Source organism: Molossus molossus, unplaced genomic scaffold (assembly GCF_014108415.1).
Source record: "Molossus molossus isolate mMolMol1 unplaced genomic scaffold, mMolMol1.p scaffold_m16_p_17, whole genome shotgun sequence".
Lineage (NCBI taxonomy): Eukaryota > Metazoa > Chordata > Mammalia > Chiroptera > Molossidae > Molossus > Molossus molossus.
In genome coordinates this window covers 54,827,135-54,854,578 of record NW_023425352.1, presented here as the reverse complement: position 1 = coordinate 54,854,578, position 27,444 = coordinate 54,827,135, and the positions used below count along the sequence as shown (strand labels likewise).

General features: G+C 46.0%; 1 protein-coding gene and 1 pseudogene across 3 annotated transcripts; one reads left to right on the top strand and one right to left on the bottom strand.

Annotated features, from left to right (window-relative positions):
- The first annotated feature begins 655 nt into the window (after positions 1-655).
- LOC118632091 lies at positions 656-1,101 on the top strand (annotated as a pseudogene).
- Positions 1,102-2,487: 1,386 nt separating this feature from the next.
- Positions 2,488-8,632, bottom strand: PLAU (plasminogen activator, urokinase). Of its 3 annotated transcripts, XM_036265965.1 has the most exons (11): positions 8,565-8,632; positions 8,170-8,257; positions 7,717-7,750; positions 7,456-7,563; positions 6,949-7,123; positions 6,676-6,771; positions 6,302-6,517; positions 5,937-6,085; positions 5,219-5,359; positions 4,728-4,876; positions 2,488-3,699 (listed from the first exon to the last, which is right to left on the bottom strand). In XM_036265965.1, the coding sequence occupies exons 2-11, from the start codon at positions 8,224-8,226 to the stop codon at positions 3,535-3,537; spliced, it is 1,290 nt and encodes a 429-aa protein (XP_036121858.1). In that variant the 5' UTR covers positions 8,227-8,257; positions 8,565-8,632; the 3' UTR covers positions 2,488-3,534. The 3 variants fall into 3 exon arrangements, with proteins under 3 accessions (XP_036121858.1, XP_036121857.1, XP_036121856.1); XM_036265964.1 differs by lacking the exons at positions 8,170-8,257; positions 8,565-8,632 and having other exon boundaries at positions 6,302-6,491; positions 6,680-6,771; positions 7,717-7,829; XM_036265963.1 differs by lacking the exons at positions 7,717-7,750; positions 8,170-8,257; positions 8,565-8,632 and having other exon boundaries at positions 6,302-6,491; positions 6,680-6,771; positions 7,456-7,700.
- Between the last annotated feature and the right edge of the window lie 18,812 nt (positions 8,633-27,444).

Genomic DNA, 27,444 nt, shown 5'->3' with positions numbered 1-27,444 from the left:
GGCTGGAGGTCGGGTGGTGGCTGGGAAATGGTCTGAAGAGAGTCAGAAGTGTCATTGCTCAACCCAACCAGTGGAGCTCATACTTCCTGTTTTCAGTGTCTGTGAGCCCTGATGCTAGAGCTTCTCATGTTGGAACAAGATCTTTCTTGGCCCCTGGGGGCAAATACAGAGGTTGAGCAGCAAACTCAGTCTGGGCTAGGCCCCTTAGCTTCACATCATGCCTTTTCTTTCCTAACAAGTTTCAGCTCTCACAAAACACCAAACTCCTGGGGTGGGAGAGGGGAGGTGGGGTCCATGCAATTCTATAAGAATTGACATGGCTTTGTAATAACAGCCACCATTTTTGTGCCTTTACTAGGTGCCAGGATTATGGTGAGAGACTTAGGAACTCATGAATCCTTATAATAATCCTGGGGGGTAGATATTATCTCTCGCAGATGAAGAAACAGAGGCACAGAGAAGCTAAGAGTCTTTCCCAAGACACACAGCTAGTATTAGAGCCAGAATTATAGTCCAGTCTGCCTGACTCCAAAATCCATGCTCTGAAACCACTATATCATACTGAATAAGACAACATGCTAGATTGTGGGGATTTAAAACTGAGTACTTTGGGCTCTTTCCGTCTCCGGCTGCAGCTGCCGTAGGAGCTGCCGCCATGTCTGCCCATCTGCAGTGGATGGTAGGACAGAGCTGCTCCAGATTCCTGATCAAGAGGAACAAGCAGACGGTACAGTACCAAATCCAGTCATCTGAAGGCCCACGACTCCTTTTGCTACAATGGGCTGACTCACCATAAGACCGTGGGTGTGGGGGCCCAAGGCAAAGGTGTGGTTGTCAAGAAGCAGAGATCCTGGCCAGGGAAAGCCAGCCACCTTCTATGTGTGGACCACCATCAAGAACGCCTGGGCCACGCTGAACAAGTACCACCTGGATCTGCGCATGGCCATCATCTGCAGGGCCAGCGCCACCCAGCATAGCCAAAAGCCCATGAGGGTGAAGAGAAAGAGGGCTGCCCCACCAAGAGCTCCTGAGCAACCCCTCCCCGCCAAAGCAATAAAGGTGTCAGCCAACTTTCCTAAAAAACAAACAAACAAAAACTGAATATTTTGTGTCCTTGCCTATAGTCTAGGGAACCTCTGAACAGGAAGCCCAGGAGAACTTGCACCCCAAAACCCCACTTAGAAAAAGGTTTGTGTGCCCTGGTTGGTTTGGCTCAGCGGTTAGAGCGTCAGCCTGCAGTCCAGAGAGACCCGGGTTCGTTTCCCGCTAAGGGCATGTACCTCAGTTGCATTTTGTCCCCGGCCCTGGTTGGGTTGTGTGGGTGGCAGCCACTTGATCTGTCCCTTTCACATCGATGTTTCTCTCTCTCTCTCTCTCTTCCTCTCTCTCCCTCCCACTCTATCTGAACAAACAAATGGGAAAATGTCCTCGGGTGAGGATAAAAAAAAAAAGAAAACAGGTTTGCGCAGCCCTGGCTGGTTTGCTCAGAAGTTAGAGCTTCGGCGTGGACCAAAGGGTCTCTGATTTGATTCCCAGTCAAGGGCACGTACCTGCACTCAGGTCAGGGTTATTCGGGAGGCAACCAGTCTATGTGAGATGTCTCTCTCTCTGTCTCTCTCTCCTGCCCCTCCCTCCTTTCCACTCTGTTTAAAAATAAACAGAAAAATAGCCTCCGGTGAGGGGGAAAAAAAGAAAACTTTTTCAGAGAACACGTCTTGAATTTACTGGGCACTTTACATAATCTGGCCAATATATTCAATCAGGGTGCTTATCAGAAACACCTGAGTTTTTCAAACCCACAGAGCCTGGCAGCAGCCCTGACCTGCATCACAATCTTTGTGGGTGGAGCATAGGCAGGCATGTTTTTAAATGGTTCTCAGGTGACTTGGGTAAGAAACGCTGCCAAAACCCGTGAACATAGCTGGGAAACTCCAGTGTTTTGGCATCCAATATATATCTCAGGCCGCCTTCTACACCCACTCTTCAGAAGCTGATGTTTGGTTCAAAATATATGCTCACCTCCTTTAGGATATCAACCAGTTTCAGATTCTGAGCTACCTGATCTTAGGAAAAGCAATGGCAGGTCATGAGCTCCAGTAACATATTGAGAAAACTCAGCACCACCCCACACACAGATAATGGGCAATTAATTGTTTTCTGTTCCCCGAGTGCCACAGATTCAACAATTCTCACTCCTACAGGTCTTGTCCTTGGTTGAGGTCAGCCCAAGGATTGTTGAGGGCAGAGTGGAGAATATAGTGGGACTAATACTAAAGAGAATCACCGTGAAGTTGTACAAGATGTTCCCTGCACAAAAGCACCAGGCTGAGGAGGGAACTGGGAGTTGACACTAGCCTGCACACCCCGTCCCAAGCTGTGGGCAGCCGGCTTACAGCACCTTTGGTACCTTATGTGCTGTGGAGGCCCTGACCTATACTTCTCCTAGCCTCTACTTCCCAAAGCCTCATTATATGCAGAGATGCAGCCCCACGAGAAACTTGGGTTCATGCCACCATGGTCATTTTCTACTTTTTATGCTCCCCAACTCCTCCCATAAAAGCACCAGGGAAGAAAGTCTTCAGAAAAGTCACATTTTATTAATCATCGTTATTCAAAATTATAAAAATAGATATAAATAAAAATAGCAGAATTATTAAATATTCAGTGTACAGGAGTGGTCCTCACCCCACCCAATGAGGATTGGATGAACTCAGCTGGAAGGTCAGAATCAATAACTGTCCAGAAAAGGGACATTTATGTGAAAGTGAAACTGAAATTTTAATGGTGGTCATGTGCCATGCCTCAGAATGGTACATTCATAGGCATTATTATATGGGGAACTCAAGAGGCAGGAGTGACCCATGACCTCTCCTGACAGAGCATTCTATGTGACATCACAGTCCATCCAGTTTAGGGAAATGTCTAGACTTATGTTAGACATAGGAACACCAGCTCTTACTCACTCTGACTACTCACAGCCTGTGCACAAGTGTGCAAACATATACATGTATATATAATATTTCCTGATACATTCATGGAATGTCAGAGCCCTCAAGCTATTAGTGTCCCTACTCCCCAAACCACTGCTCCCACATTGGCCAAGCTCCCTCAAGAGACATCAGTTATGTTACACTTCCTAATTGGGAAATTATTCGTTTCCCAATAATAGGCCTCATAAATGTCCACTGTTAGGGGAGCTAGCTTTCCTTCCCATGCATAGGAGATGCCATTTTCATCTCCAGAAGGCTTTAATCCAGAAAAAGACAAACTACTGGTCAGCACCATCCTGGATCAGGACCACCCCTCCATTCTGGCCAGTGGGGATCTGTGCGCCCAGCACCCAGACCTGCATCTGAGGGTAAAGCTATTATTGTTGCTCATCCTGGTGGGCAGCACAAGCGAAACCATCTCTGCAGAGCCTATCTTCCTCAGTCTCTTCCTTATATATATGGCTGGTACAGATGGACCAAGTGCAAAAATGACAGTCAGCATGGGAGAGGGTAGTGCCCTTCTCCCTTGGCTCCCTGGGGACCTTCAGAGGGGTAGGCCGGTCTTAGTGCTGATCCAAGGCAGGAAGCGTGCGACCCTCGTGTAGACACCTGGTTTGTCCTTCATGGCACAGTCACGGCCCCAGCTCACAATCCCAGTCAGAGTCAGGCGGTCTTTGATTGAGCAGACCAGGGGCCCTCCTGAGTCTCCCTGTTAAGCCAAAGACACAAAAGGTTAGCACTGGAAGTTAGGAGGAGGCCATCAGATCCTACCACCTTATCATGCCAGAGAGAGAAGGGAAAGTTTCCCAGAGTCAAAGTCCTTAATGACTCCCCATTTCCTACTATATCAAATTCAAAATCCTCTGCTTGGCTTTCAAAACACTATTATGTGCCACTATTCTACCTACATTCTCAGACCCTACCTCTCTTCCCATCCTGGAATATGTAGTGCTCATTCAAATTATTTTTTCTTTATTGATTTTTAAAAAGAGAGGTAGGGAGAGAGAGAGAGAAACATCCATGAGAGAGAACATCAATTGGCCTCCTGCATGCCTCCCACTGGGGATTTGGCCCACAACCTGGGCATGTGTGCTGACTGAAAATCAGATTGGCAACCTCTTCATGCATGGGTAGACATTCAACCACTGAGCCACACCGGTCGGGCTCATTCTCAGTTTTGTATCTTGCAACTGGAATGCTCTCTTTTCTTCACTCTGCCTCCTCAAATCCCTATTGAGCCACATTCTATTTATTTATTTATTTATTTATTTATTTATTTATTTATTTATTTATGTACGTGCCCCTAGTGGGAACCAAACCCGGGACTCTCTGGTCCACAGGCCAATGCTTCAACTGCTAAGACAAACCGGCCAGGGCGAGCCACACTCTCTTTAAAGCCTCCTCTCTGTGACCATCTAGTTGGTACGCACCTCCCTCTCCTAAACATCTGATAATTTATAATACACACCACACTCTGAACAGTGAGTTATACTGTTTTCTATTGTTTCTTCTTAGTCCTCCTCTCTCCCCCAATCTGAAGTGCCTAGCACAGAGACAAGCTGATGACAAATGTTTGGTAAGGACATTAGAATTGGTTTAAACCTTCTGACACTTGAGCTTCTAATTCTTGTTTCTTGGGGCTTTGGCTGGAGAGAGGCTCCCCAAAGCTGGCAGAGACATGCCCAGGAGCCCTGAAGAGATTTGGGGGTAATGGAGAGAGATGCTTAGAACTTTCACCTGGCAAGTATCTGTTTTCCACTGTGGGTCAGCAGCACACAGCATATTGGTAGTGACTTCAGAGCCATAGTAGTGGGGCTGCTGACACTCCTGGTAGGAAATCAGATTCACAAAACTCTTTTTCAGTTGCTCTGGATAGAGATAGTCAGCTTGATGGGAGAAACATGAAGGAATTTATGTTAAGATGTGTCTACCCAGCCTTTCTACTGGGACTCTCTGCCAGGCAGGGGACCAAAATTATTCCTACCAGGGAAGCCCTATTCTTTTTCCACCCAAATCTGAGTTTTCACCCCAGCTATAGCTCCTCACCCTCCACCTATTTACCTTTATGATCCATTATTTCCTAAAGAGTGCTTCCTACTCCCTCCCTGGACCCATCTGCCACCTGTACAGCTCCTCTCTATCTCCACAGTCCTTCCTTAATCAAGCTAGCTCACTCCCAGGTGACAACACTCCTCCAGGACCCTCAGCTAGCCCCAAAGGTCACTTACTGGAATTCTCTTTTCCAAAGCCAGTGATCTCACAGCTTGTGCCAAAATGAGCATCGTCATACTTTGGGGGCAGGCAGATGGTCTGTATGGACCGGGATGGCTGTGCACACTGGCCCGAGGTGGAAACGATCTTCAGCAAGGCTGAGGGAGAGGTCAGAGGAGACAGATCACCACCTGGTCAGGTGGTCACCATCTCTGCCATCCAAATGCTGAGGGAGTAGCAGGCTATGCCTCCGTCAGTTAGGCTCACAGGTCATCCTGGGAGGTATGCTGGTAGGATGCAACAAACCTCCCTTGTCCAATGCCTCCTGGGCTTTGTTCCAGCTGCTGACAAAGGCTTGGGCAGCCAGGGCTCCTGCATACAGCTGCATGAGTTTTTTCTCCAAAAGCCCTGGCTGAAGCAGCTGGGCTGAAATCCAGCCCAATGCCCTCTCAAAGTTCTATATCCTGGGACAGACAGAACGTGCATCCAACAAAGGAAGGGGCATCACTGCCCACAGGGTCACTGCCACCCAGAGAATGCTGCCTGTTTGGAAATTCAGGGACTCTACAGGAGAGCACCAAGCCTCTTATATATGTATTTCACTCTGAACCCTTCCCCACTTCTCTCTTTGTTGTGTAAAGTATGGTCTTCAAATTCCCCTACAACCTCAACCTCCCACTTGAGTCTCTTTTTGAACTCCTTCTCTCCCGGCCATCATGGTGATTTTCCACTCACCTATATCATTGTGGTGAGCGAGTGTGTCAGCGCTATAGTCCTCGTGCAAGATGAGATTTTCCACCTCGAGCTTCATCTCCCCCAGTGTATTGGAGTTAAGCTTCGACCGACCCAGGTAGACAATATAGTCCTCCTTCTTTTGGTGATTACTGCAGGAAAGGAGACCTGTCAGTCTGATCTCATGAGATTCTGTCACTTCCCTCTCCCCCCCACAGTGACCTTGGAGCATGACTTGTCCCCAAGTCTATGGGCCACATGGAAGGGCGGAGGGGGTAGAATTGAAGTGAAATCCTTTCCTGGGAAGGCGAAAGGGATGTGTTTTGGGTAGGGCAGGAGGAAAAGGGAGAAGAGACAAAGGGACGTACATGAAGCAGTGTGTGGCGCTGACCACCCAGCAAGGGCTGATGAGGCTGCCCCCGCACACGTAGTTGACAGAACCTCCACGGTGCTTCCTATAGATGGCTGCAAACCAAGGCTGGTCCTCAATGCTGATGAAGTCTCCCCCAACAATCTTAAAGCGGGGCCTCAGAGCCTTCTGACCACACTGAAACTTTGCTTTAGGACGAGAAAGAGAGGGATGTCTTGGAAGACAGGTAGGATAAAGTGTCCCTCTCCTCATCCTCTGACCTCCCAGTTTTGGGGGCCAGGCAGGCCTCCATCTTTGTCCCTCCTGTGATGGAATAAGGGGACATATGAGTTTGTCCCCTTTCACCCACTATCATAAACAGGCTGGTGACACTCACCCAAAGAGCAGCTGTGCACCTTGCACTCTCGGACATGCGACTTTCGGCCAACCTGCACATAGCACCAGGGCCTTCCCCGGTTGTCTGGGTTCCTGGCAACACAGAGGGGAGAGAGTGTCATTTCAATACTCTGTGTTCTCACCTCCAAGAAAGACTCAACCAGAGGCCTTGCTTTTCTCATGTTATGGCCAGCCCTCTGGAAGCAGAAGAGAATGTGAATAAGGGCTTCTGTGAGGCCATGGGGAAGGTCCTTGCTGCCCCCACCTCACCTGCAGTAATTGTGTTTCCCCAGGCCCAGCTGAAGAGCATCAGGTATTTGGGCATTATATGGTTTCAGAAGGACATTGACAGAGTCCCAGGTCAGGCAGGGCCGGTCCATGAAGTCAGTGTTGGCCTTCCCTCGGTAAGAGTGACCATTTCCCTGATAGCAGGTTTTCGATGCATCTTTGGAAGGATGTGAGGATGAGAGAATATCAGAAAGAGGAGGAAATTCAGACAGGCATTTTTGAGATCCTACCAGGCCTCGCATGACTTCAGGCCTGGCAGAAGATACTAGAAAGGGTCTTCTTCCATCTCACCTCACATTTGTGCAGCCACAGCTTCATGAGACAATGTGTGTTTATGTGTTTGACTGTGTATATCATATCACACAGGGATGATATCCCCAACTCCACCTCCAGCTCCTAACCCCTGCTTGCTCTTGCATCCCACTCCTTTCCCCTTGCCCCAAAATCTTTTGTGCCCCCTCCTCCCAGTTAGAGTAAGGATCTCCATACCTATCTCACAGTATTCCCCCTGGAATTTCTTTGGGCAGCTGCATCGCTGAATGTTGGAGAAGTACTTGTAGGACACACATATCCCTCCATTCAGACAGGCACAGTTTGCTGAAAAGCACAAAGTTGGAGGTGGGTAAGCAAGGAGCATGGGAGGAGGTAAAAGGGGAGCCAGCCCTGCATCAGGGAAAGGGCAGGGCTGCCTCCTGAGGCTTCTTCAAGATGTCTGTGCAGCCAGATATTGTGCAAGGGGTGGATACTCACATGCACCAGATGCTGGATGGAGGTCATGGCGGTCCTGGAAAAGACAGGGGGAGGGGGAAAGTTCACCAACAGTCCCATGCCCCTGGAGCTCCGCGGCCCCAATCCCAAAACTCACCCTTCCCTACAGCTCCCTCTCCTCACCCTGATCATATCTAACTAGCCCTCAAATGGAAGATCATAGGTTTCCAGAGAGGAGAAGTGAATTCAAATATCAGGTGACAGCAGCCTGGGGAAGTTCCAAATGCTTCTTCCCACCTTGCCTGCAAGTGCAAAGTCTCTGGGTTCTCCAGGCTCCCCGCTGCCACACCTGCCCCTCTCCCCCACCATAGCCCTGCTGTGGATGGAATCCGGAGGACGTCAGCTCCCTACTCAGCTCCTTCCTTCCCTGGCACTGTTCGGGGGTCCTGCAAGACCCCTCCCGCCGCCATAAGTCAAAGCAGGGAAGCTGCTTACTTTGCAGTTGCTCACAGTCAGAGCACAGAGGAGCAGGCACGCCAGCGGGACTCTCATGGTGGCGAGGCTGGGGATCTAGACAGCGGCCCTGCACGGGAAGGAGAAGTCAAGGGAAGAAGCGGAGGAGCGAGAAGGCGCGCTGGGTGGGTTACTGCAGTTCAGGGCAGAGCCCCTAGGTCACCTGCGAGGTGAGCCTGCGGTTGTCCCTCTTCTCTGGGATTCAGGGTCTCGGCACAGCCTGGACCGGCACCCGCAGGGGGATGCAAGGGCACGCGGAGCGGCCATTGGGTGCACAGCCGCTGCCCAGCCCGGGCTGCCGGGGTTGGGGGAAGGGAAGCCCGCAGGAGTCGGCCACGGCGCATCCTCCCCGCGCTCGCAGGGTGGCCTGCACTCACCGGCAGCTGCGGCAGGAGGGGCGCGGGCGGGAAGTCGGACCGTTGACTCTGGCGGGGATCTGCGGCTCGTCTCCCGGCTCTGTTGCTAGCCCGCGCGCTCGGGCTGTATATGAAGACCCGCCCTGGCCCTGGCCCCGCCCCGGCAGCGCCCTGTCCACTCCCTTTCCCTCCCCTTCCCCGGAGCCTGCGCGACCTGGACCCTGCATGTTTCCTCAACTGTGACAGAGTGAGGAGCGGCGCGGTCCCTGGTGGTGGGGACAAACGAGATATAAACTGAGAAATATGGAGGCATCTAAATTTCCCTCCCCTCCTCCCATTCACCTGTCCTGGGCCCCGCCCCATGCAGCCCACCCCCACCCCCACCCAACTGCCGAGAGGAGAGGCACTCGGAGACTGTCTCCCCTGTCCCGCTCTGATGCCTCCCCCCAGATTCCCCAAATCACCTCTTCTCCAACCTTTCCACCCTCTGCCGCCAACTGCCCAGGAGAGTGAATGAGAACCCTGGGTGCAGGGCATAATTCGCAACTCTAATAGCTGTGAAGTCTTTTTCTCAATGTGAAAATACACGTGACACATACTCGCTGAAAACACAGACAAAGATACCTGCTAACAAGGGCGGCTTATTTCCAATACCGTCTTTCCCAAAATCATCAACACAACTAGTGGATGAAACAAAGCTGAGATAATTGCTTACCAAGGCAAGGGAGTTTGGTAATGTATGGGGAAGAGGAGAAGGCGAGGTCGGATTTTATTGAGAATTTGCAGTTTGGTTTAAAGGCAGTCTTTGAAAGCGAGGGCTTGGTGGGGACTGGGGGGAGGGATTGAGCAAAAAAGAAAAAAGAAAGTGAGGGCTTGATGAGTATTAGATAAAGGTTGTGACACAATGTTGTAGGATTGTGAAAAGGGAGTCTTAGGGCACAAACTCTTGATGCTTTCTATTGATGTATTGATGGGTCTTTCAGGAAGTTCCTGTAAGGTACAATCCATTTATTGGCCTGGACCAGAGTATAGTTAGTTAATAAAGACAATGGAATGGTAAAGTCTTATTGATGTAGACAGTAAGCTATAGAGGGGTAGTGTTAATTTAAGAAACATTCAAACCTATAGAGAACTTTTGTGAGTTTATTTGAGCCAAAACAATTGCCAGGAAGCAACATCTTAAAAGATTGAGATAATGCTCCAGAGAATGGCAGTTTTACACCTTATTTTATACTTTACAATCAAAAGAAAAGACATAAAGGGATTACTTGAAATCCATTGGTGATAGATTAGGGAGGTGGAGAAGGCAAAGCAGGAATATCTCTGGGACTGGATGAAAAGTTAAATGATAGACACATACATGTTTTACTTAGGTGGGTACAGGATAGTTGACAATCAACGGTTAACACAATAACAATGAGGGGATTTGCAGTCTGGTAGAGTGGTGCCTGAAGGGTCCAGAAAAAGGAAAGTTACTTTGACATTCCAAAGGTATGTTATCATAGATGCAAAAAGACAATAAACAGGGTCAATTAAGGTAAAGATTGACCTTTTTCAGGGAAGATGCCCACCGAGGACATGACTAAGGGAGGGAGAGAGAGACATCATGTGAGAGAGATGCATCAAGTGGTTGCATCGAGTGGTTGCCACCCGCAGGACCCCAACTGGGGCCGGGATGAACCGTGAACCACAACAGAGGTATGTGCCCCTATCAGAAACCAAACCTGGGACTCACTGGTCCTCCGGCCAACATGCTATCCGCTGAGCCAAACTGGCCAGGGCAGTATGTGGCCTTTTTCATCTACAGTAGGAAGCTCTGTTTTCGCCTCTGAGGAGAAGAATTGGGAAACTGGAGGACAAGAACAAAAAGAAGATTTATTTTACATTGTTTAAGTTTTTGAAAATGCATCTTTGTATCATGCATTCTAAAAAGATAATTACAGATTTTTTAAAAAAAATTTTTCTTTATTAATTTTAGAGAGAGAGGAAAGGAGAGGGAGAGGGAGATAAAAACAATGATGAGAGAGAAGATCCATTGGATGCTTCCCGCATGCCCCTCATTGGAGATTGAACCCACAACCTGGGCATGTGCCCTGACCAGGAATCAAACTGGCGACCTCTTGGTGCATGGGTTGATGCTCAACCACTGAGCCACACCAGCTGGGCTAAAGATAATTACAGGTTTTTTATAAATATGTTTTTATTGATTTTTAGAGAGAGAGGAAGGGAGAGAGAGATAGAAACAATGCTGTGAAAGAGATACATCTATTGGCTGCCTCTTCCACAACCCCCTACTGGAGAACAAGCCCGCAACCTAGGCATGTGCCCTGACTGGGAATCGAACCAGGACCTTGCAGTCCATGGGATGATGCTCAATCCACTGAGCCACACCAGCCCAATGATAATTACAGATTTTAAAATGCATATTTATTTCTGTTCTACTTCATCACAAGGCATTGTTTTTGATAAGATAAAATAATTGCTTATCAAACAAGACTGACCTCCAGCAAGACTGACCCTGTATAAAGGACTCAACCTGCTCTTCTTGCCCAGGGGCAAGGCAAACAGTTTTGTACACAGGCACATACACATGCACATATCCTTCAGGCATAGCTGAAGGAGCACAATGGGGACTTTGAGGTTCATTCAGCCCCCACCTCTGTCCCCTAGTTTTGGGAACCTGAGCTTGGAGTCAGTTGGATTCTACTCACCAAGACTTTCCCCCTTGATAAGAAAGGAGAGGTTTGAGTACCTATAACTCACTAAGGGCCCAAAGCCGGGCCCAAAGCCAGACCCAAGGCTTGGTCCCTTTCCCTGTCTAGACCTACAGCATTCTGCTGCCTGGCACACCTGGACTTTGAGTCTGGGTCTACTAGAGAAGTACAGGAGGAGGAGGGCAGGGAGAGGGCCAGGGTGGTAGGAAGGAAGAAAGCCCCTGCTGCTCTGTTCCAGCCAGAGGTCTCAGGATGCCAGCCTCTGCCTGGGGAAAGTGTGTAAGTTAACCATTCAGCATAGGAAAGCAAGCAACCCATTGTTCTCCAGAGAGAGTTTTTCTGTGCCTAGCTAAACTGCCAGCCTCCCAGGGTATGACTGAGTCAGAGGTGCTGTAGATCTCAGAGCTGGCCTTACTACTTCCTCTAGAATGTGGCGTGTTTTGTTTGGATTTAGAATCCATTAATTGTTAATAAACGTGATCAAAATGTAAACAGAGATGTTGCAGCCTTAGGACTTACCCCGAAACTCTTAGGTTAGTTATCAGGAAATTCCCAGCAGACCATCATGATTCACAGAGCTCAGCAGCTCTCATGACTCCAGATTACAGGGCTGGAGGCTGTCATGCTGATTTTTGAGAGCAGGATGACCTCATTTCCTCTCCAACAAAGAGGATTGGAAACCGTTATGCAGCATGACTCTCCTCTACTCTACTCCTTCCTTCCGTCTGTGGCCTCTTCACCTGGTTGAACAATCCTGAAGCCTCCAACTCTTCACAGAACTTCTTTTCCCCTCTGCGATCTTTGCTGCTTTCTGAAATCTCTGGGCCCATTTATTGGTGCACAGTCTGTGTCATTCTTTCAATTCTTTGAGTGCAGAGACTCCGCATTAACTACCTTTGTCTCTCCTTCAGCACTTGCGCATCCCTTGTTCATTTATTATGAATGAATCAGTGAACAAGTGGAAACAGAGCTTTGGGGCCCTCTGGAAGTTTCCTCTCTGTCCTTTTTTTTGGGGGGTCATAAAAAAAATAGTACTGACATTGTTTCTGCCTTGTGCTAAAAATCACTTTGATACAAACTATTCCTCTTTAAACTCACAATTGCCTTATGATGTAGTTAGTAATCACTATTCTCATTTTGCAGATGAGGAAAATGAGGTGGAGAGAAGATACATAGTTGATGAGTGGCAAAGCCAGCACTAGAACCCAGGTTTTCTGAGCCTTATTCTTGTGTTCCATACCTCGCTTCCTTCGTAAGAGAGGGGTATAAGACCAAATGCTGTGAAGAGAAAGGCCAGGTGATATAAGATGTTGCAGCTCAGGGGAGCCCTTTTGCTGGCTTTGGTGATCTTCTTCCAGAAACATTCCTTAGACTGGGCTCTGATCTCCTGGAAAATCCTTGCTGTATGTAATATGAGTTAATTCCTTGCCTGAGTTCAGGAACTAACTTGCTGGTCTAGGCTATCTGAACTTTCTGTCAAGAGTGAGAGAATAAGGAACTGAATGTGTGTGATTTCATCCTGTTCCTGACTTCCAGAGTAAAGCCACCAGCCCCCTGCCTTTCCTGGAGCTGCTCATAAAAGAATAGGCAGATGCCAGGTGTTCAAGGAGGACCAGGATGTCTGAAATTAGCCCTGAGACAGTCCAGGAAACTGGGTCCGTGAAGGGCTGAAGGGCTGTTTTCTTTTCGTTTTTACTCCCCACCCAGACCCTCCGCTTCCTCCCCTGAAGGGCTATTTTCTAAACAGCATGACCCAAAGGGAAGTTAATGTCAAGTCACAGGATGCTATACCAAAAATGTTCAGCATGCTACTATAGAGTGCAGTGTCTAGCCTTCAGTCTGTCACATCCAAGTTGAAGGACCTTAGGCAAGACACACGCTCTTTTTTTTTTTACTTTTTTTTTTCCTTTATTGATTTTAGAGAGAGAGGAAGGGAGAGGGAGAGAGAGAGACATGGATGCGAGAGAACATCGATTGGCCGCCTCCTGCATGCCCCCCACTGGGGATTGGGCCCACAACCTGGGCATGTGCCCTGACCAGGAATCGAACTGGCAACCTCTTGGTGCAGAGTCGACACTGAGTCACACTGGCTGGACAAGACACACTCTCTTGATCTCAGCTCCCCATCCGCAAAACGAGGCAACGCTTGCCCTCCTGTGCCTCCCTTTGCAGATTGAATGAGATCATGCTTGTATGGTGAAAGCATTTCTTCATTCCTTTATTCACTCATTCAGTATTTATCATGGACCTACTATGTGCCAGGGACAGTTCTTGATGCTAGAGATAGAAGGATGAACTTGATAAACTATAATTCTTATCCCGAGGGTCTGCCTTGCCTTTCTATGGCTAATCTGATCCAGAAGACCAGGGCATTCTCTGGAGTCCAGCCCAGGATTCCAATTAAGTGGGGATGCCGTATCCTTAGCAAACAGTTCACAGCAACTGGCCAGCTGCATGTGCTGCTCGCCCCCACACCCTTAGCACCTGCTCCCTTACTCTCCTCTCCCTTCTCTGTTGCCAGAGCTCTTCTCTTCCCTCCTATACCTAAGGCAGACAGACTCCCCTGCAGTTCAAGGAAGCCCTGAATGCTGGTCACACAGCTTCCTTGGGCCTGAGGACTCCTTTTCCCTGCGTGTTTGTTTTGAGGGCGAAGATGCTGTTGTCACTCTCAGCAGACACTGAAAGTCAGGTCTTGGGTTGTAACACGATTGGAAAGCAGCTGAAGCTACTAGGCCCCCAGTGGCCTGTGGAAAGAGCAGGGCGGGGAAAGCCACATACTTGCCTCCTTACTCATGGGAAAGCAAAGAGCCCTGGGGCTGCACCCTGAGGTTACACTCCATCTCAGCCCTCCAGTTTCAGCCTCTGCTCCCCTACCCTTTCTGGCCCTTTCCTTCCCCACCATCTCTGACCCAGTTCCTAGCCCCATCCAGGCCAGTCAGCTCAGACTTCTCCATGAATATTTTGAGACTTGGCCAAATTTTTCTTCGTCCCTATCCTAAACCCAGTTACTTCCTAAGTCAGAAACGTATTACCTTAAAAGAGTGTTGGTCATGGATTTCCAGGCGTTTGGAATTATGAGTCCCCACCAGGAAGCAAAGCTGGGCCCAGGCCCTGGAACCTTTGCTCAGAGCCCGGGCTACCATGTCGGATGGCAATGGCTGCCTCACTGGAGGGTAAAGGGGTACCCAGGAACAAAGGACTAGAATGGGGAACAAGAAACTGGTGGGTTTGCTGAAAACTGCCAAGAAGCCAAGGACATTTAAAGAAATATGTTCAGCCAGGAGCTAATATTCTCAAAAATGTGTTCATAAGAAAACCAAAATAATATTCATAGCCCATCTGATGTATAACTTCATGTGCTCAAGGCTTTCCCAAGCTGGGTTCTATATGCTACTCTGTCTTCATTTTTTTTTTTTAATCTCACCCGAGGACATTTTTTGATATTTTGTTCAGACAGAGTGGGAGGGAGAGAGAGAAAAACATCAACGTGAAAGGGACACATCAAGTGGTCGTCACCCACATGACTCAATCAGGGCCGGGGGCAAACTGCAACCGAGGTACGTGCCCTTAGCGGGAACCGAACCCGGGTCTCTCCAGACCACAGGCCGACGCTCTAACCGCTGAGCCAAACCGGCCAGGGCTGCTACTCTGTCTTTAAAGTAAGTGCAAGCACTTCCCTGGCCATTACACAGAGAGGAAAACGGAGGGCTAGTAAAGGGAAGTGAATCATCTGAGTTCATTCAGACATCACCAATTTTGAGGAAACTCATGACACATTTCTACCTTCTCTCCTATTCTGAAGCCTCACTCCTCCCTTCCTGACCACCTTCAATCCCCACTCGCAGTCTCTTTGTCTTCCCGCTTCCTACCCACATGCAGAAGGTGCTTTTTTCCTCCAAGGAGTGATTGACAGTAGTGTGATGAGGCAGCCAAGAGCTGGGAGAGGTCAGTCTCATTTTTGAAGGTACCATAGGACCAAATAGATGGAAGTCCATGGGAACAGGGAGCAGGGACACAGCAGGGAGCCCCTGAGAGCCTTGTGTATGTAGAGTGAGTGGAAGGAGCAGGACGTAAGTAATCTAACCAGGAGGCTCCTGTTTACTTTGAGAACAGTGGTGGGGAGTGTGAAAGGACTACAGAAGAGAATGTCCAGCTTTCTTTCTAATTTGGGATGGCCAGAATGGTTCCCGCAAAAAAAAAAAACAACAGTGGTGAGAAAAAGAGCTATCTGCCAACAATAAGGTCGTGACCAGAGAATGTGCCATCAACTTTCACAAGCACATCCATAGAGTAGGTTTCAAGAAGAGTGTGTCTGGCCTGTGTGGCTCAGCAGTTGAGCATTGACCCATGCACCAAGAGGTCACCAGTTCAATCCCCGGTCAGGACACATGCCCAGGTTGTGGGCCAGATCCCCAGTGGGGGGCATGCAGGAGGCAGCCAATTGATGTTCTCTCTGTTAGCTCTTAACTTCCATATTACTGCCCTAAGCCTCTCATTCCAGAAAACCAAAACCCATCACTCCAGTCAGGAGGAAGGGAATGATGGAACCACCCTAACCCACCCCAAACTGCAAACAGTCCTTGACAAGGAAAACAAGTTTCAGGAGACTGCAGCCCCCAACCAATCAAGCACTTGGGAGACCCCAGGCCCAACCAATCAAAGACGACCACGTCTCCTTGGCTGAACGGACCGCGCCCCCCTCCCCCCCCAGCCCTAAATTTTAAAATCCCTAGTCTGTACAAGCCGGTTGCTACTCTCTCCTTAGAGGTAGTCCGGCAGGCTGATTCCCAATAAACCTGCACTTCTGGGGACCCTGCACCGCCTCGTTCCACCTCGTTCTTACACTCTCTCATCAGTGTTTCTATTTCTCTCTCCTTCTTTCTTCCTCTCTCTCTAAAATCAATAAAAGAAAAAAGAATTTAAAAAAGAGTGCCCTTTAGGCACTCAAAGAAATCTGGAAATTTGCCATGAAGGAGATGAGAACTCCAGATGTGCGCATTGACACCAGAGTCAACAAAGCTGTCTGGGCCAAAGGAATAAGAAATGTCCCATACTGGGATCAGAAAAATGGCGGCAGAGTGAATGGAACCTACACAGACTATCTCCCAGGACCAAAGTGGAATTACAACTAAAATAAAGACAAATTGTCGGGGGAAAAGCAGCTTGCGAGGACCATATAACTAGGGACACTGACTCGATCCTGGTAGAATTGTGGAGGCGCGAGAAGAGGGCTGGGAGCCCATAGACAGCAGCAGCCTTAGCTGTGAGCAATACCCCCAGGGTTACACTCCCAAGCGGCTCCACAGCGCAGAGCCGGGACAGACGCCAAAATAGCCACAGCCACTCACCTTGGGCTCTGGCAGAGGGAGGGTAGACTGGAACTGTGTGGGGACACTTGGGATTTGGAGGGCGCTCAGAGTTTTTGCCGAGTTGCGGCCATGCAGGATGGTGGCCATCTTACTCCTTCCCAGGGCTCTGGGGAGAGGCAGCCCCTCCCTCGGAGATTCAACCTCATCTGGTGGGCCATTGAAATGCAAATTGAGGCTCATTAATAACCAGCATCTGCCCCACCCTCGAGAAATCTCCTCATGCTGAGCACCAGAGGGAGTTTTTCATTCAACTGAGAACCCAAGGCTCTTCAAGTAACCGCTACTGATAGCCTCCAGGCAAAAAGCTAGAGGATAACTGAACCATTCCTGGGCTAGCAACTCTAACCAGGAAAGTAAGACTTCACAGTGGTGTTTAACATGGGTTCTCCCTGGCTCATTCAAACGCAGGAGAGGGAGCCACAAACAGCAGAACACCAACACCAAAGCCCACTGAGATAACTAAAATGGTGAAACAAAGAAACAAATGCCAAATGAAAGAACAAGAGACCTCTACCAAGGATGAGATAAATGAGGAGCAGTTAAGCAAGTTAACAGAGCCATGATCTTGAGGAAGCTCAACAGCATAAATAAGAACATAGACACAATGTGTAAAGACATAGAAATGTTGAAAATCAACCAATTGGAAATTAAAAACCACTAACAAGAAATCAAGGATGACATGTCATGCCCTGGCCAGTTTGGCTCAGCAGTTAGAGCGTCGGCCTACGGTCCGGAGAGACCCGGGTTCGGTTCCCGCTAAGGGCATGTACTTCGGTTGCAGTTTGTCCCTGGACCTGGTTGGTCGTGCGGGTGGCAACCACTCGATGTGTCCCTTCACGTCGATGTTTCTCTCTCTCTCTCCCTCCCACTCTATCTGTACAAAAAATGGAAAAATATCCTCGGCTGAGGATTAAAAAAAAAAGAAATCAAGGATGACATATCAGAAATAAAGAACACATTGGATGGTCTAAACAGCAGAATAGAAGAAGCTGAGGACCGGATCAGTGAATTAGAAGACAGGGTAGAAAAAAAAACAACCAATAAGAAAAACCAAAGGAAAAAACAGTTAAAAAAAAAAAGACAGCTTAAGAGAACTGTGGAACAACTGGAAATGTAATAATATTCGCATCATAGGAGTCCCCGAAGAAGAAGAAAATGAGCAAGTGTTAGAATATATTTGAAGAAATAGTGACAGAAAACTTCCCTAATTTGGTGAAGGAAGAAGGCATTCAAGTTCAAGAAGCACAGAGAGCCCCAAGTAAGAAGAACCCAAACAGGCCCACACCAAGACACATAGTAATCAAACTGCCAAAAATTAAAGACAAAGAGAGAATCCTAAAAGCAGCAAGAGATAAGCAACAGGTTACCTACAAAGGAAACCCCATAAGGCTCTCAGCTGACTTCTCACAAGAAACACTACAGGCCAGAAAGGAATGGCCTGAAGTAATCAAGGTCATGAAAAACAAGGCTACTCTACCCAGCAAGGCTATCATTCAAAATAGAAGGTCAAATAAAGAGCTTCCCAGACAAAAAAAAAAAAAAAAGGCTAAGGGAATACATTAGCACCAAACCAGCACTGCAAGAAATGTTAAAAGGACTGCTGTAATTAGCAGGAGAAATGGGAAGAAAAATAGAACCACACTAAAAAAAAAAATGGCAATAAATAAGTACATATCAATAATCACCTTAAATGTAAATGGATTGAATGCTCCCATAAAAAGACACAGAGTAGCTGATTGGATAAGAAAGCATGACTCATCTATATGTTGTTTACAAGAGACCCACCTCACAATAAAAGACTCACATAGGTTGAAAGTGAAGGGATGGAAAAAAATCTTATAAGCAAACGAAAAGGAAAAAAAAAGCTGGGGTAGCAATACTCATATCTGATAAAATAGATTTCAAAATGAAGACCATAACTAGAGACAAAGAAGGCCACAGGGAAACAGAGACTCTAAATGAAGCACTAGACCAAATGGATTTAACAGATATGTACAGAGAATTACACCCCAAAACTACAGAATTCACATTCTTCTCAAGTGCACATGGTACATTCTCAAAGATAGATCACATGTTAGGACACAAACTAAGTCTCTACAAGTTCAAGAAGAATGAAATCATATCAAGCATCTTCTCAGATCACAATGGCATGAAACTAGAAATCAATTGCAACAAGAACATGCAAAGACATTTGAACACATGGAGGCTAAATAGCATGCTATTAAACAATGAATGGGTTACCGAGGAGATCGAGGAAGAAATTAAACACTTCCTGGAAACCAATGAAAATGAACACATAACAACACAAAGTCTATGAGATGCAGCGAAAGCAGTTCTGAGAGGGAAGTTCATAACACTACAGGCCTACCTCAAGAAGGAAGAAAAATTTCTAGTAGACTATCTAACCTCACAACTTAAAGAACTAGAAAGCAAACAAAAAGAAAACCCCAGAGCAAGTAGAATAAAGGAAATAGTAAAGATCAGAGCAGAAATAAATGACTTAGAGACCAAAAAAAAAAAAAAAAAAACCAATTCAAAGGATCAATGAAACAAAGAGCTGGTTTATCGAAAAGATAAACAAGATAGATGGACCCTTAGCTAGACTCACCAAGAAACAAAGAGAGAACCCAAATACACAAAATCAGAAATAAAAGAGGAGAAGTAACAACTGACACCACAGAAATACAAAAGATTGTTATCAGCTACTATGAACAATTATATGGCAACAAATTCGACAATCTAAGCGAAATGGACAAATTTCTAAAAACACGTAGTCTCCCAAAACTGGGCCAGGAACAGGTAGAAAACTTGAACAGACCAATAACAATTAAGGAAATTGAAGAGGTAATCAAGACTCTCCCAGCAAACAAAAGCCCAGGCCTGGATGGCTTCACGGGGGAGTTTTACTGAACATTCAAAAAAGAACTAACACCCATTCTCCTGAAACTATTTTTAAAAATTCAAGAAGAAGGAAGACTTCCAAACTCGTTCTATGAGGCCAGCATAATTCTAATCCCAAAACCAGAAAAAGACACTACAAAGAAAAAAAACTACAGGCCAATATCCCTAATGAACATAGACGCCAAAATCCTGAACAAAATACTAGCAAATCGAATCCAGCAATATATCAAAAAAATTATTCAATATGACCAAGTGGAATTCATCCCAGGGATGCAAGGCTGGTACAATATTCGCAAATCAATAAATGTGATACACCACATAAATAAAATGAAGAATAAAAACCACATGATTATATCAATAGATGCTGAAAAACATTCAACAAAATCCAGCATCCATTTCTGATAAAAATACTCAGCAATCTAGGAATAGAGGGATCATATCTCGACATAATAAAGGCCATATATGAAAGACCTACAGCCAACATCATACTCAATGGGCAGAAACTAAAAGCACTTCCTATAAGAACAGGAACAAGACTGGGATGCCCACTTTTGCCACTCTTATTTAACATACTACTGGAAGTCTTAGCCACAGCAATCAGACATGAAGAAAAAATAAAAGGGATCCAAATTGGAAAGGAGGAAGTGAAACTGTCATTATTTGCAGATGACATGATATTATACAGAAAACCCTGAAGACTCCATCAAAAATCTACTAGACTTAATAAATGAATTTGGCAAAGTAGCAGGATACAAAATTAATGTCAAGAAATCAACGGCATTCTTATACACCAATGATGAACTCACAGAAAGAGAAACTGAAAAAACAATCCCATTTACCATCGCGACAAAAAAATTAAGATACCTAGGAATAAACTTAACCAAAGAAGTAAAGGACCTATTTGCAGAAAACTACAGGTCATTGAAAAAAGAAATAGAGAAAGATATAAAAAAGTGGAAGCACATACCTTGTTCATGGATTGGAAGAATTAACATCATTAAAATCTCCACATTACCCAAAGCAGTCTATAGATTCAATGCAATCCCCATCAAAATACCAACAACATATTTCACAGATCTAGAACAAATACTTCAAAAGTTCATATGGAACCAAAAAAGACCCTGAATAGCCACAGCAATCTTGAAAAAGGACAAAGTAGGTGGGATCACAATACTGGATATCATGTTATACTACAAAGCTACTGTAATCAAAACAGCCTGGTAGTGGCACAAGAACAAGCAGATAGACCAGTGGAACAGAACAGAGAACCCAGAAATGAACCCAAGACATTATGCTCAATTAATATTTGACAAAGGAGGCAAGAGCATACCATGGAGTAAAGACAGCCTCTTTAATAAATGGTGTTGGGAAAATTGGACAGCTACATGCAAAAAAAATGAAACTAGACCATCAACTTACACCATACACAAAAATAAACTCAAAATGGATAAAAGACTTAAATGTGACCTGTGAATCCATAAAAATCCTAGAAGAAAATGTAGGCAACAAAATTTTGTACATCATACACAGAAGAATTTTCACTGATACATCACCTAAGGCAACAGAAACAAAGAAAAAAATGAACACACAGGACTACTTCAAACTAAAAAGCTTCTGCACAGCAAAAGAAACAACCATCAAAATGGAAAGGCAACCCACTGTATGGGAGGGCATCATTGCCAATGATACATCAAATAAGGAGTTAATTTCCAAAGTACATAGAGTGCTCATACAACTCAACAAAAGGGAGACAAAGAACCCAATTAACAAATGGGCAGAGGAGATGAATAGACACCTCTCCAAATAGGACATACAAATGGCCAAGAGACATATGAAGAAATGATCAACATCACTAATCATCAGAGAGATGCAAATTAAAACAACAATGAGGTATCACTTTACACCTGCCAGAATGGCCGCCATCAACAAATCATCAAACAAGTGTTGGCGAGGGTGTGGAGAAAAGGGGACTCTAGTACACTGCTGGTGGGAATGCAGACTAGTGCAGCGACTATGGAAAACACTATGGTGTTACCTCAAAAAATTAAAAATTGAATTGCCATTTGACCCAGTGATCCCACTTCTAGGAATATACCCAAGGAAGCCTGAAACACCAATCAGAAAAAATATATGTAACCCCATGTTCATAGCAGCACTATTTACAATAGCTAAGATCTGGAAACAGCCCAAGTGTCCATCAGTGGACGAATGGATAAAAAAGCAGTGGTACATATACACAATGGAGTACTATGCAGCTGTAAGAAAGAAAGATCTCTTATCCTTTGAGACAACATGGAGGGACCTGGAAAGTATCATCCTAAGTGAAATAAGCCAAGCAGAAAAAGACAAATACTACATGATCTCACTTATTTGTGGAATATAATGAACATAACAGTCTGAGGAACAGGGTAGTCCCAGGGACGTGGAAGTGGGGTACAGACTGACAACCCTCAGAAGAGGGGGTGGTGGAAGGAGGGAAGAGATAAACCACAGAACTTATATGCATGTACGCATAACCAATGGACATGGACAACAAAGCCGGGGATGGGGAGGAGGGTGTCAATGGGGTAAAAAAAAGGAGAAACATCTATAACAAAAATAAAATAAATTTTAAAAAAAGAAAGAAATGTTTCATACTGTATCTGGGTGCAGTTGTCCAGAAAACGTAATGAGGATGAAGATTAACCAATCAAGTTCTGTAGTCACCTCCATACCTGTCACCACTAAACTGCAATAAATAAATAAATAAATAAATTTTAAAAAGTAAGAAAATCTATGCTTCCCAAGTGGCTATTACAATCTATCCTTTGTCAAAAATTGATACTAGGACTTCCAGTCAAGATGACAACACAGGTAAACGCGGTATCATGTCCTCCCACAACCATATCAAAATTACAACTAAATTACAGAACAACTATCATTCAAAACTACCTGAAATCAAGTTGAATGAAAGTCCTTCAACTACAAAATTAAAGAAGCCACGTCAAGACTGGTAGGAGGGGCGGAGGCGTGGACAGGCTGATCCCATACCCACGTGCGACGGATAAAAATCAGGAGGATACCTTTGCTGTGAATGTCCTCCCTCAGGAGTAAGGGGTACCCCTCCCACACCGGGCCACCAGCTCAGGGTTCCAGTGCCAGGAAGAAAAATCCCCATCACTTCTGGCTGTAAAATCCAGCGGGAACTGAGGCTGAGGGAGGCTGAGGCTGAGGGAGGCTGAGGCTGAGGGAGCCTCAGGCAGCTCCTCTTAAAAGGCCTGCACACAGACTTACTTGAACTCACGCCCTCCAGGCTCCAGAGTGGGAGAGGCAGCTCAAAAGGCACTGGAGTCATAGGGGGAAGAATTCAGTTGTTTGACATTGGGGCGAGGGCTGAAGAGGCAGCTTTCTCCTGAACAAATATGCTGTCAGAGGCCTTTGTTCCTTTGGTGAGCACTTTCCTCACAAGGCTGGCAGATGACAGCCATATCTGGGACTCCAGCAGCCTGGCTCACACTGTTTGCCCCACCCTGGTGATTCCCTGAGGCCCCGCCCCACCCATCTTTCAGTCCCACCCAAGCTGTTACCAGTTGCTTTATCATAGGAATGGCCTGTTTTGGATCCTGTTTCAGGTATTCCTAAATTCTCTCAAACAGCATCTGGTCTCAGCAAAGCCATACCTCTCATTAAGTGGCCCCAGGCCTGGCACTAGAAGCAGCCAATCTTAGTTCACAACTTGGCTTTGCCTGGGCACCTTCAAGCCCAGCACAAGAAGCAGCCATCTGCAGACTGCTTTGTAGTTTATGCCTGGTGGCTCCGGGGTAGAACACAGACAGTGGCTGACCTGGCCCCAGAGCCAGCACACACAGTGGACAGCTTCAGAACACTGCAAAGCACCACCACCCAACCACCTCCACAAGTGACACACTCAAGGAATGGACTCAGTGGGTACCAGAGCTTGCTGAAGTAAGTCTTGCTCTGTATGGTGGGCCCGTGCACAGCTGATTATTCAAGGTAGTTAGTCAGAGGTCGGTGGATAGTGGGCACAGCCAGTCCTTGCAGCTGATCAGCCTGAGTAAAACCCTCTCATTGATGCGCCAATGGCAATCAAGACTCAATTACAACAGAAGGGTGTAAAGTCCACATGAGGGGTGCACCTTGAGGGCCCAGCTGGGAGACCAGGAAGGCTGTGCCACTGGACCCTACAGGACACCTACTATAATAAGAACAGAACAAAACTCCAGGAAAAGAACTAAGCAAAATGGAGATAAGCAACCTAACAGATGCAGAGTTCAAAACACTGCTTATAAGGATGCTCAATGAACTTAGTTGATGGATCCTTAAGAACTGGAGGATAGCCAAGGATGAGTTTTCTGTGTGATCTTGCAAACGAGTCATACAGATTGAGGAACTGCAAACAGTTCCTGAAACAAATTCTTGAGATTGTCTCAAAGGTTCATGAGGTTCATTGTGTTCCTACTATAGAGGAAACAAACCCTAAAAGGTTAGATGTTAACATAGAGTTAGTTACTGCTTACAGAGCATTGTTTGTGCTTGTAGCTAAAGGTTAGGTATTAACATAGAGTTAGCCATTGTTTGCCATGCATTGTTTGTGCTCATGTAGCTACCAACATACTCTTCAGATGTAATTGTTAGACATTGTAATAAAAGCCATGATGAACATGAAATCATTGCTACATGCCTGAGCGAGCTGTAGCCCTCCAATCATCTTGAATACATCGCCTGCTGATGCTTTCTTCGCGTCTCTAATAATTTTTAATGCAACACTTAGTGAGAATTTCAATGAACTTAGTGAGGGCCTCAAGAGCATAAAAAAGGACCAGTCAGAAATGAAGGAGGCACTAACTAAAATAAAGAATAATTTACACAGATTCAATAGTAGAGTTGGTAAAGCCAAGAAGCAAACCATCGATTTGAAATATAAGGAAGCAAAAAACACCCAATCAGAACATCAAAAAGAAAAAAGAATAAAAAAAAAGAGGATAGTGTCAAGAGGATAGGGACAATTTCAAGCATACCAACATTTGCATCATAGGGGTGCCAGAAGGAGAAGAGAGAGAACAAGAAATCGAAAACCTATTTGAAACAATAATGGCAGAAAACTTCCCTAACTTGGAGAAGGAAATAGACATACAAGTCCAGGAAGCGCAGAGTCCCAAACAAGATGAACCCCAAGAGGCACACACCAAGACACATCACCATCAAAATGCAAAAGATTCCAGACAAACAGAGAATATTAAAATCAGCAAGAGAAAAGCAGTTAGTTACCTACAAGGGAGTTCCCATAAGACTGTCAGCTGCTTTCTCAAAAGAAACTTTGCAGGCCAGAAGGGAGTGGCAAGAAATATTCAGAGTGATGAAAAGCAAGAACCTACAACCAAGATTACTCTATCCTGCAAAGCTACCAATTAGAATTGATGGTCATATAAAGAGTTTCCCAGACAAGAAAAAGCTAAAGGAGTTCATCACCACCAGACCATTATTATATGAAATGTTGAAGTGTCTCCTGAAGAAAAATAAGATAAAAAATATGAACAAACAAAATGACAATAAATACACATCTATCAACAACTGAATCTACAAACAAAATGAACAAGCAGAACAGAAACATATTCATAAATACAGAGAACATTTTATTGGTTGCCAGATGGGAAGGGAGTTGGGGGAATGGGTGAAAAAGGTGAAGAAATTAAGAAGTACAAATTGGTTATTAGACTGACAAACCTCAAAGGGAAGGAGGGTGGGAAGGGAAAAACCAAAGAATCTATATGCATATATGCATAACCAATGGACACAGACAACAATGTGGGGAAAGGCAGGAGGGGGGCAGGAATGGGGAAAAGGGGAGTAATAGCGGGGAAAGGAGGAACATTTGTAATACATTCAACAATAAAGATAAGTTTAAAAAATAAAAATGGATAATAGCTGACTTGTATTTGCTTTACATTCATTTTCTTTTTCTATCTTCCTAACAACCTTTAAGGAAGGTACTATTAATATCACCATTTTATGGGTGAGAAAACTGAGGCTCACAGAGTTTAAGCAATTTACCCAAGGTCACACTGTAGGTCAATGGTAGCATTGTGAATCAACCAGATCTAGTTGATTCCAGGGTTTGGAGAACTATTTCTGAGGCAGCATCATATTTAGTCAGGAAAGTGAGGATACCTGTTCTCATACCTGGGAATCATCCTGCTTCCAACCCATAGTGCTATATCAAGGTAGCAGCAGCTGTACACGTCATGTCTATTGGTAGCTGCATACCCAGCTAGAGCAAGACTTTGGTGTGTGTGTGTGTGTGTGTGTGTGTGTGTGTGTGTGTGTGTGTGTGTTTTAACTTATCTTTATTGTCCGGCCAGTGTAGCTCAGGATTCTACCCAGGCACCAGGCATAAGCTACAAAGCAGTCTGCAGATGGCTGCTTCTTGTGCTGCGTTTGGAGGTACCCAGCAAAACCAAGCTGTGAGCCAAGGCTGGCTGCTCCTAGTGCCGAGCCTGGGGCCACTTAGTGAGAGGTATGGTGCTCGCTGAGGCCAGATGCTGCTTTTCTGAGAGAATTTAGAAAAATCTGAAACAAGAGCCAAGACAGGCCATTCCTACGGTAAAGCCACTAGAAGAAGTTTGGGTGGGCCTGAAAGTTGGGTGAGGCGGGGCCTCAGAGAATCACCATGGTGGGGCAAACAGTATGAGCAGGTTGCTGGAGTCCCAGATATGGTGGCCATCTGCCGGCCTCATGGAGGAAGGGCTCACCAAAGGAACAACAGCCGCCAACAGGTCTGTCCGGGAGAAAGCTGCCTCTCCAGCTCTCACCCCAATGCCAAACAACTCAATTCATCCCTGTCAAGCTGCCCCCCTGATGCTGGAGCTTAGAGGGTGCGAGTCTGAGTAGGTCTGTGCGTAGGCCCTTTAAGAGAAACTGCCTGGTGTTCCAGCAGCCTCAGCCTTCCTCAGCCTCAGCCTCAATTTCTACTGTTTTTTTGTTTGTTTGTTTTATCCTCACCGGAGGACATTTTTGCATTTATCTTCAGATAGAGCAGGAGGGAGAGAGAGAGGAAAAGAGAGAGAGAAACATTGATGTGAGAGAGATGCATCGAGTGGTTGCCACCCACATGACCCCAACCGGGGCCGGGGACAAGCTGCAACCAAGGTACATGCCCTTAGCGGGAACTACCCCAGAACTCTCCAGTCCTTGGGCCAACGCTCTAACTGCTGATCCAAACCATCCAGGGCTGAACATGCATTTTATTTGGCAGGTGTTGGGTAACAGTATGCATTATTTCATTTAATCCTCAATGAGGGAGATAAAATATAATCCCCCGTTTATAGATAAAGAAACTGAGACTCTAAGAGGTTAAGGTCACACAGCCAAGCCAATACCTGGCAGGTCAAACCCAGGTTTCTGACTAGCAAATGCTGTAATAGTGTTGTTGCTTATGCCTTCCTGAGGGGAAAAATGTACCCTGTCTGTTAGGTATCAGAATCTGTAATAAGAAATATTCATTAATATTATTTTTTTCCAGCCTTATCTGATTATAAGAATCACCTGGTTTGAAGGTTTAAAAAATACAGAGTCTCAGGTTACTTCCTTAGAAATTCTGATTCATTAGGTCTAGAAATCTGATTCCTAAGATATATCCCAGAGGATTCTTACCACTAAACAAGGTTGAGGGAAATATCAGCCAATGCATATCTAGGGAGTGTTTGCTTATTTTTTCATCTGGGAATGGCCGATGTAATTACAAACTTTCTCTCTACTGGGGCTTCTACTCCACCCCTGTCTTTGGGATGGGCCAGAGGAGAACATAGATGTGGGAAAGGTCCGGGGCTGGGAGGCCCCGTTTAGGGAGTTTCCCAGACAGATGAAGCAAGGAGGGGATGTACACCTGAGAGCCTTGTGCCAACCCAGACACCCTGAGGC

Coding starts and splice junctions, on each gene's coding strand:
- PLAU (XM_036265965.1), bottom strand. CDS start 8,226: ATGAGAGTCCCGCTGGCGTGCCTGCTCCTCTGTGCTCTGACTGTGAGC. Junction 7,751..8,169: donor TGACTGTGAGCAACTGCAAA/GTAAGCAGCTTC, acceptor TGTCTTTTCCAG/GACCGCCATGACCTCCATCC. Junction 6,518..6,675: donor CACAGCTGCTCTTTGGGTGA/GTGTCACCAGCC, acceptor CTGTCTTCCAAG/ACATCCCTCTCTTTCTCGTC.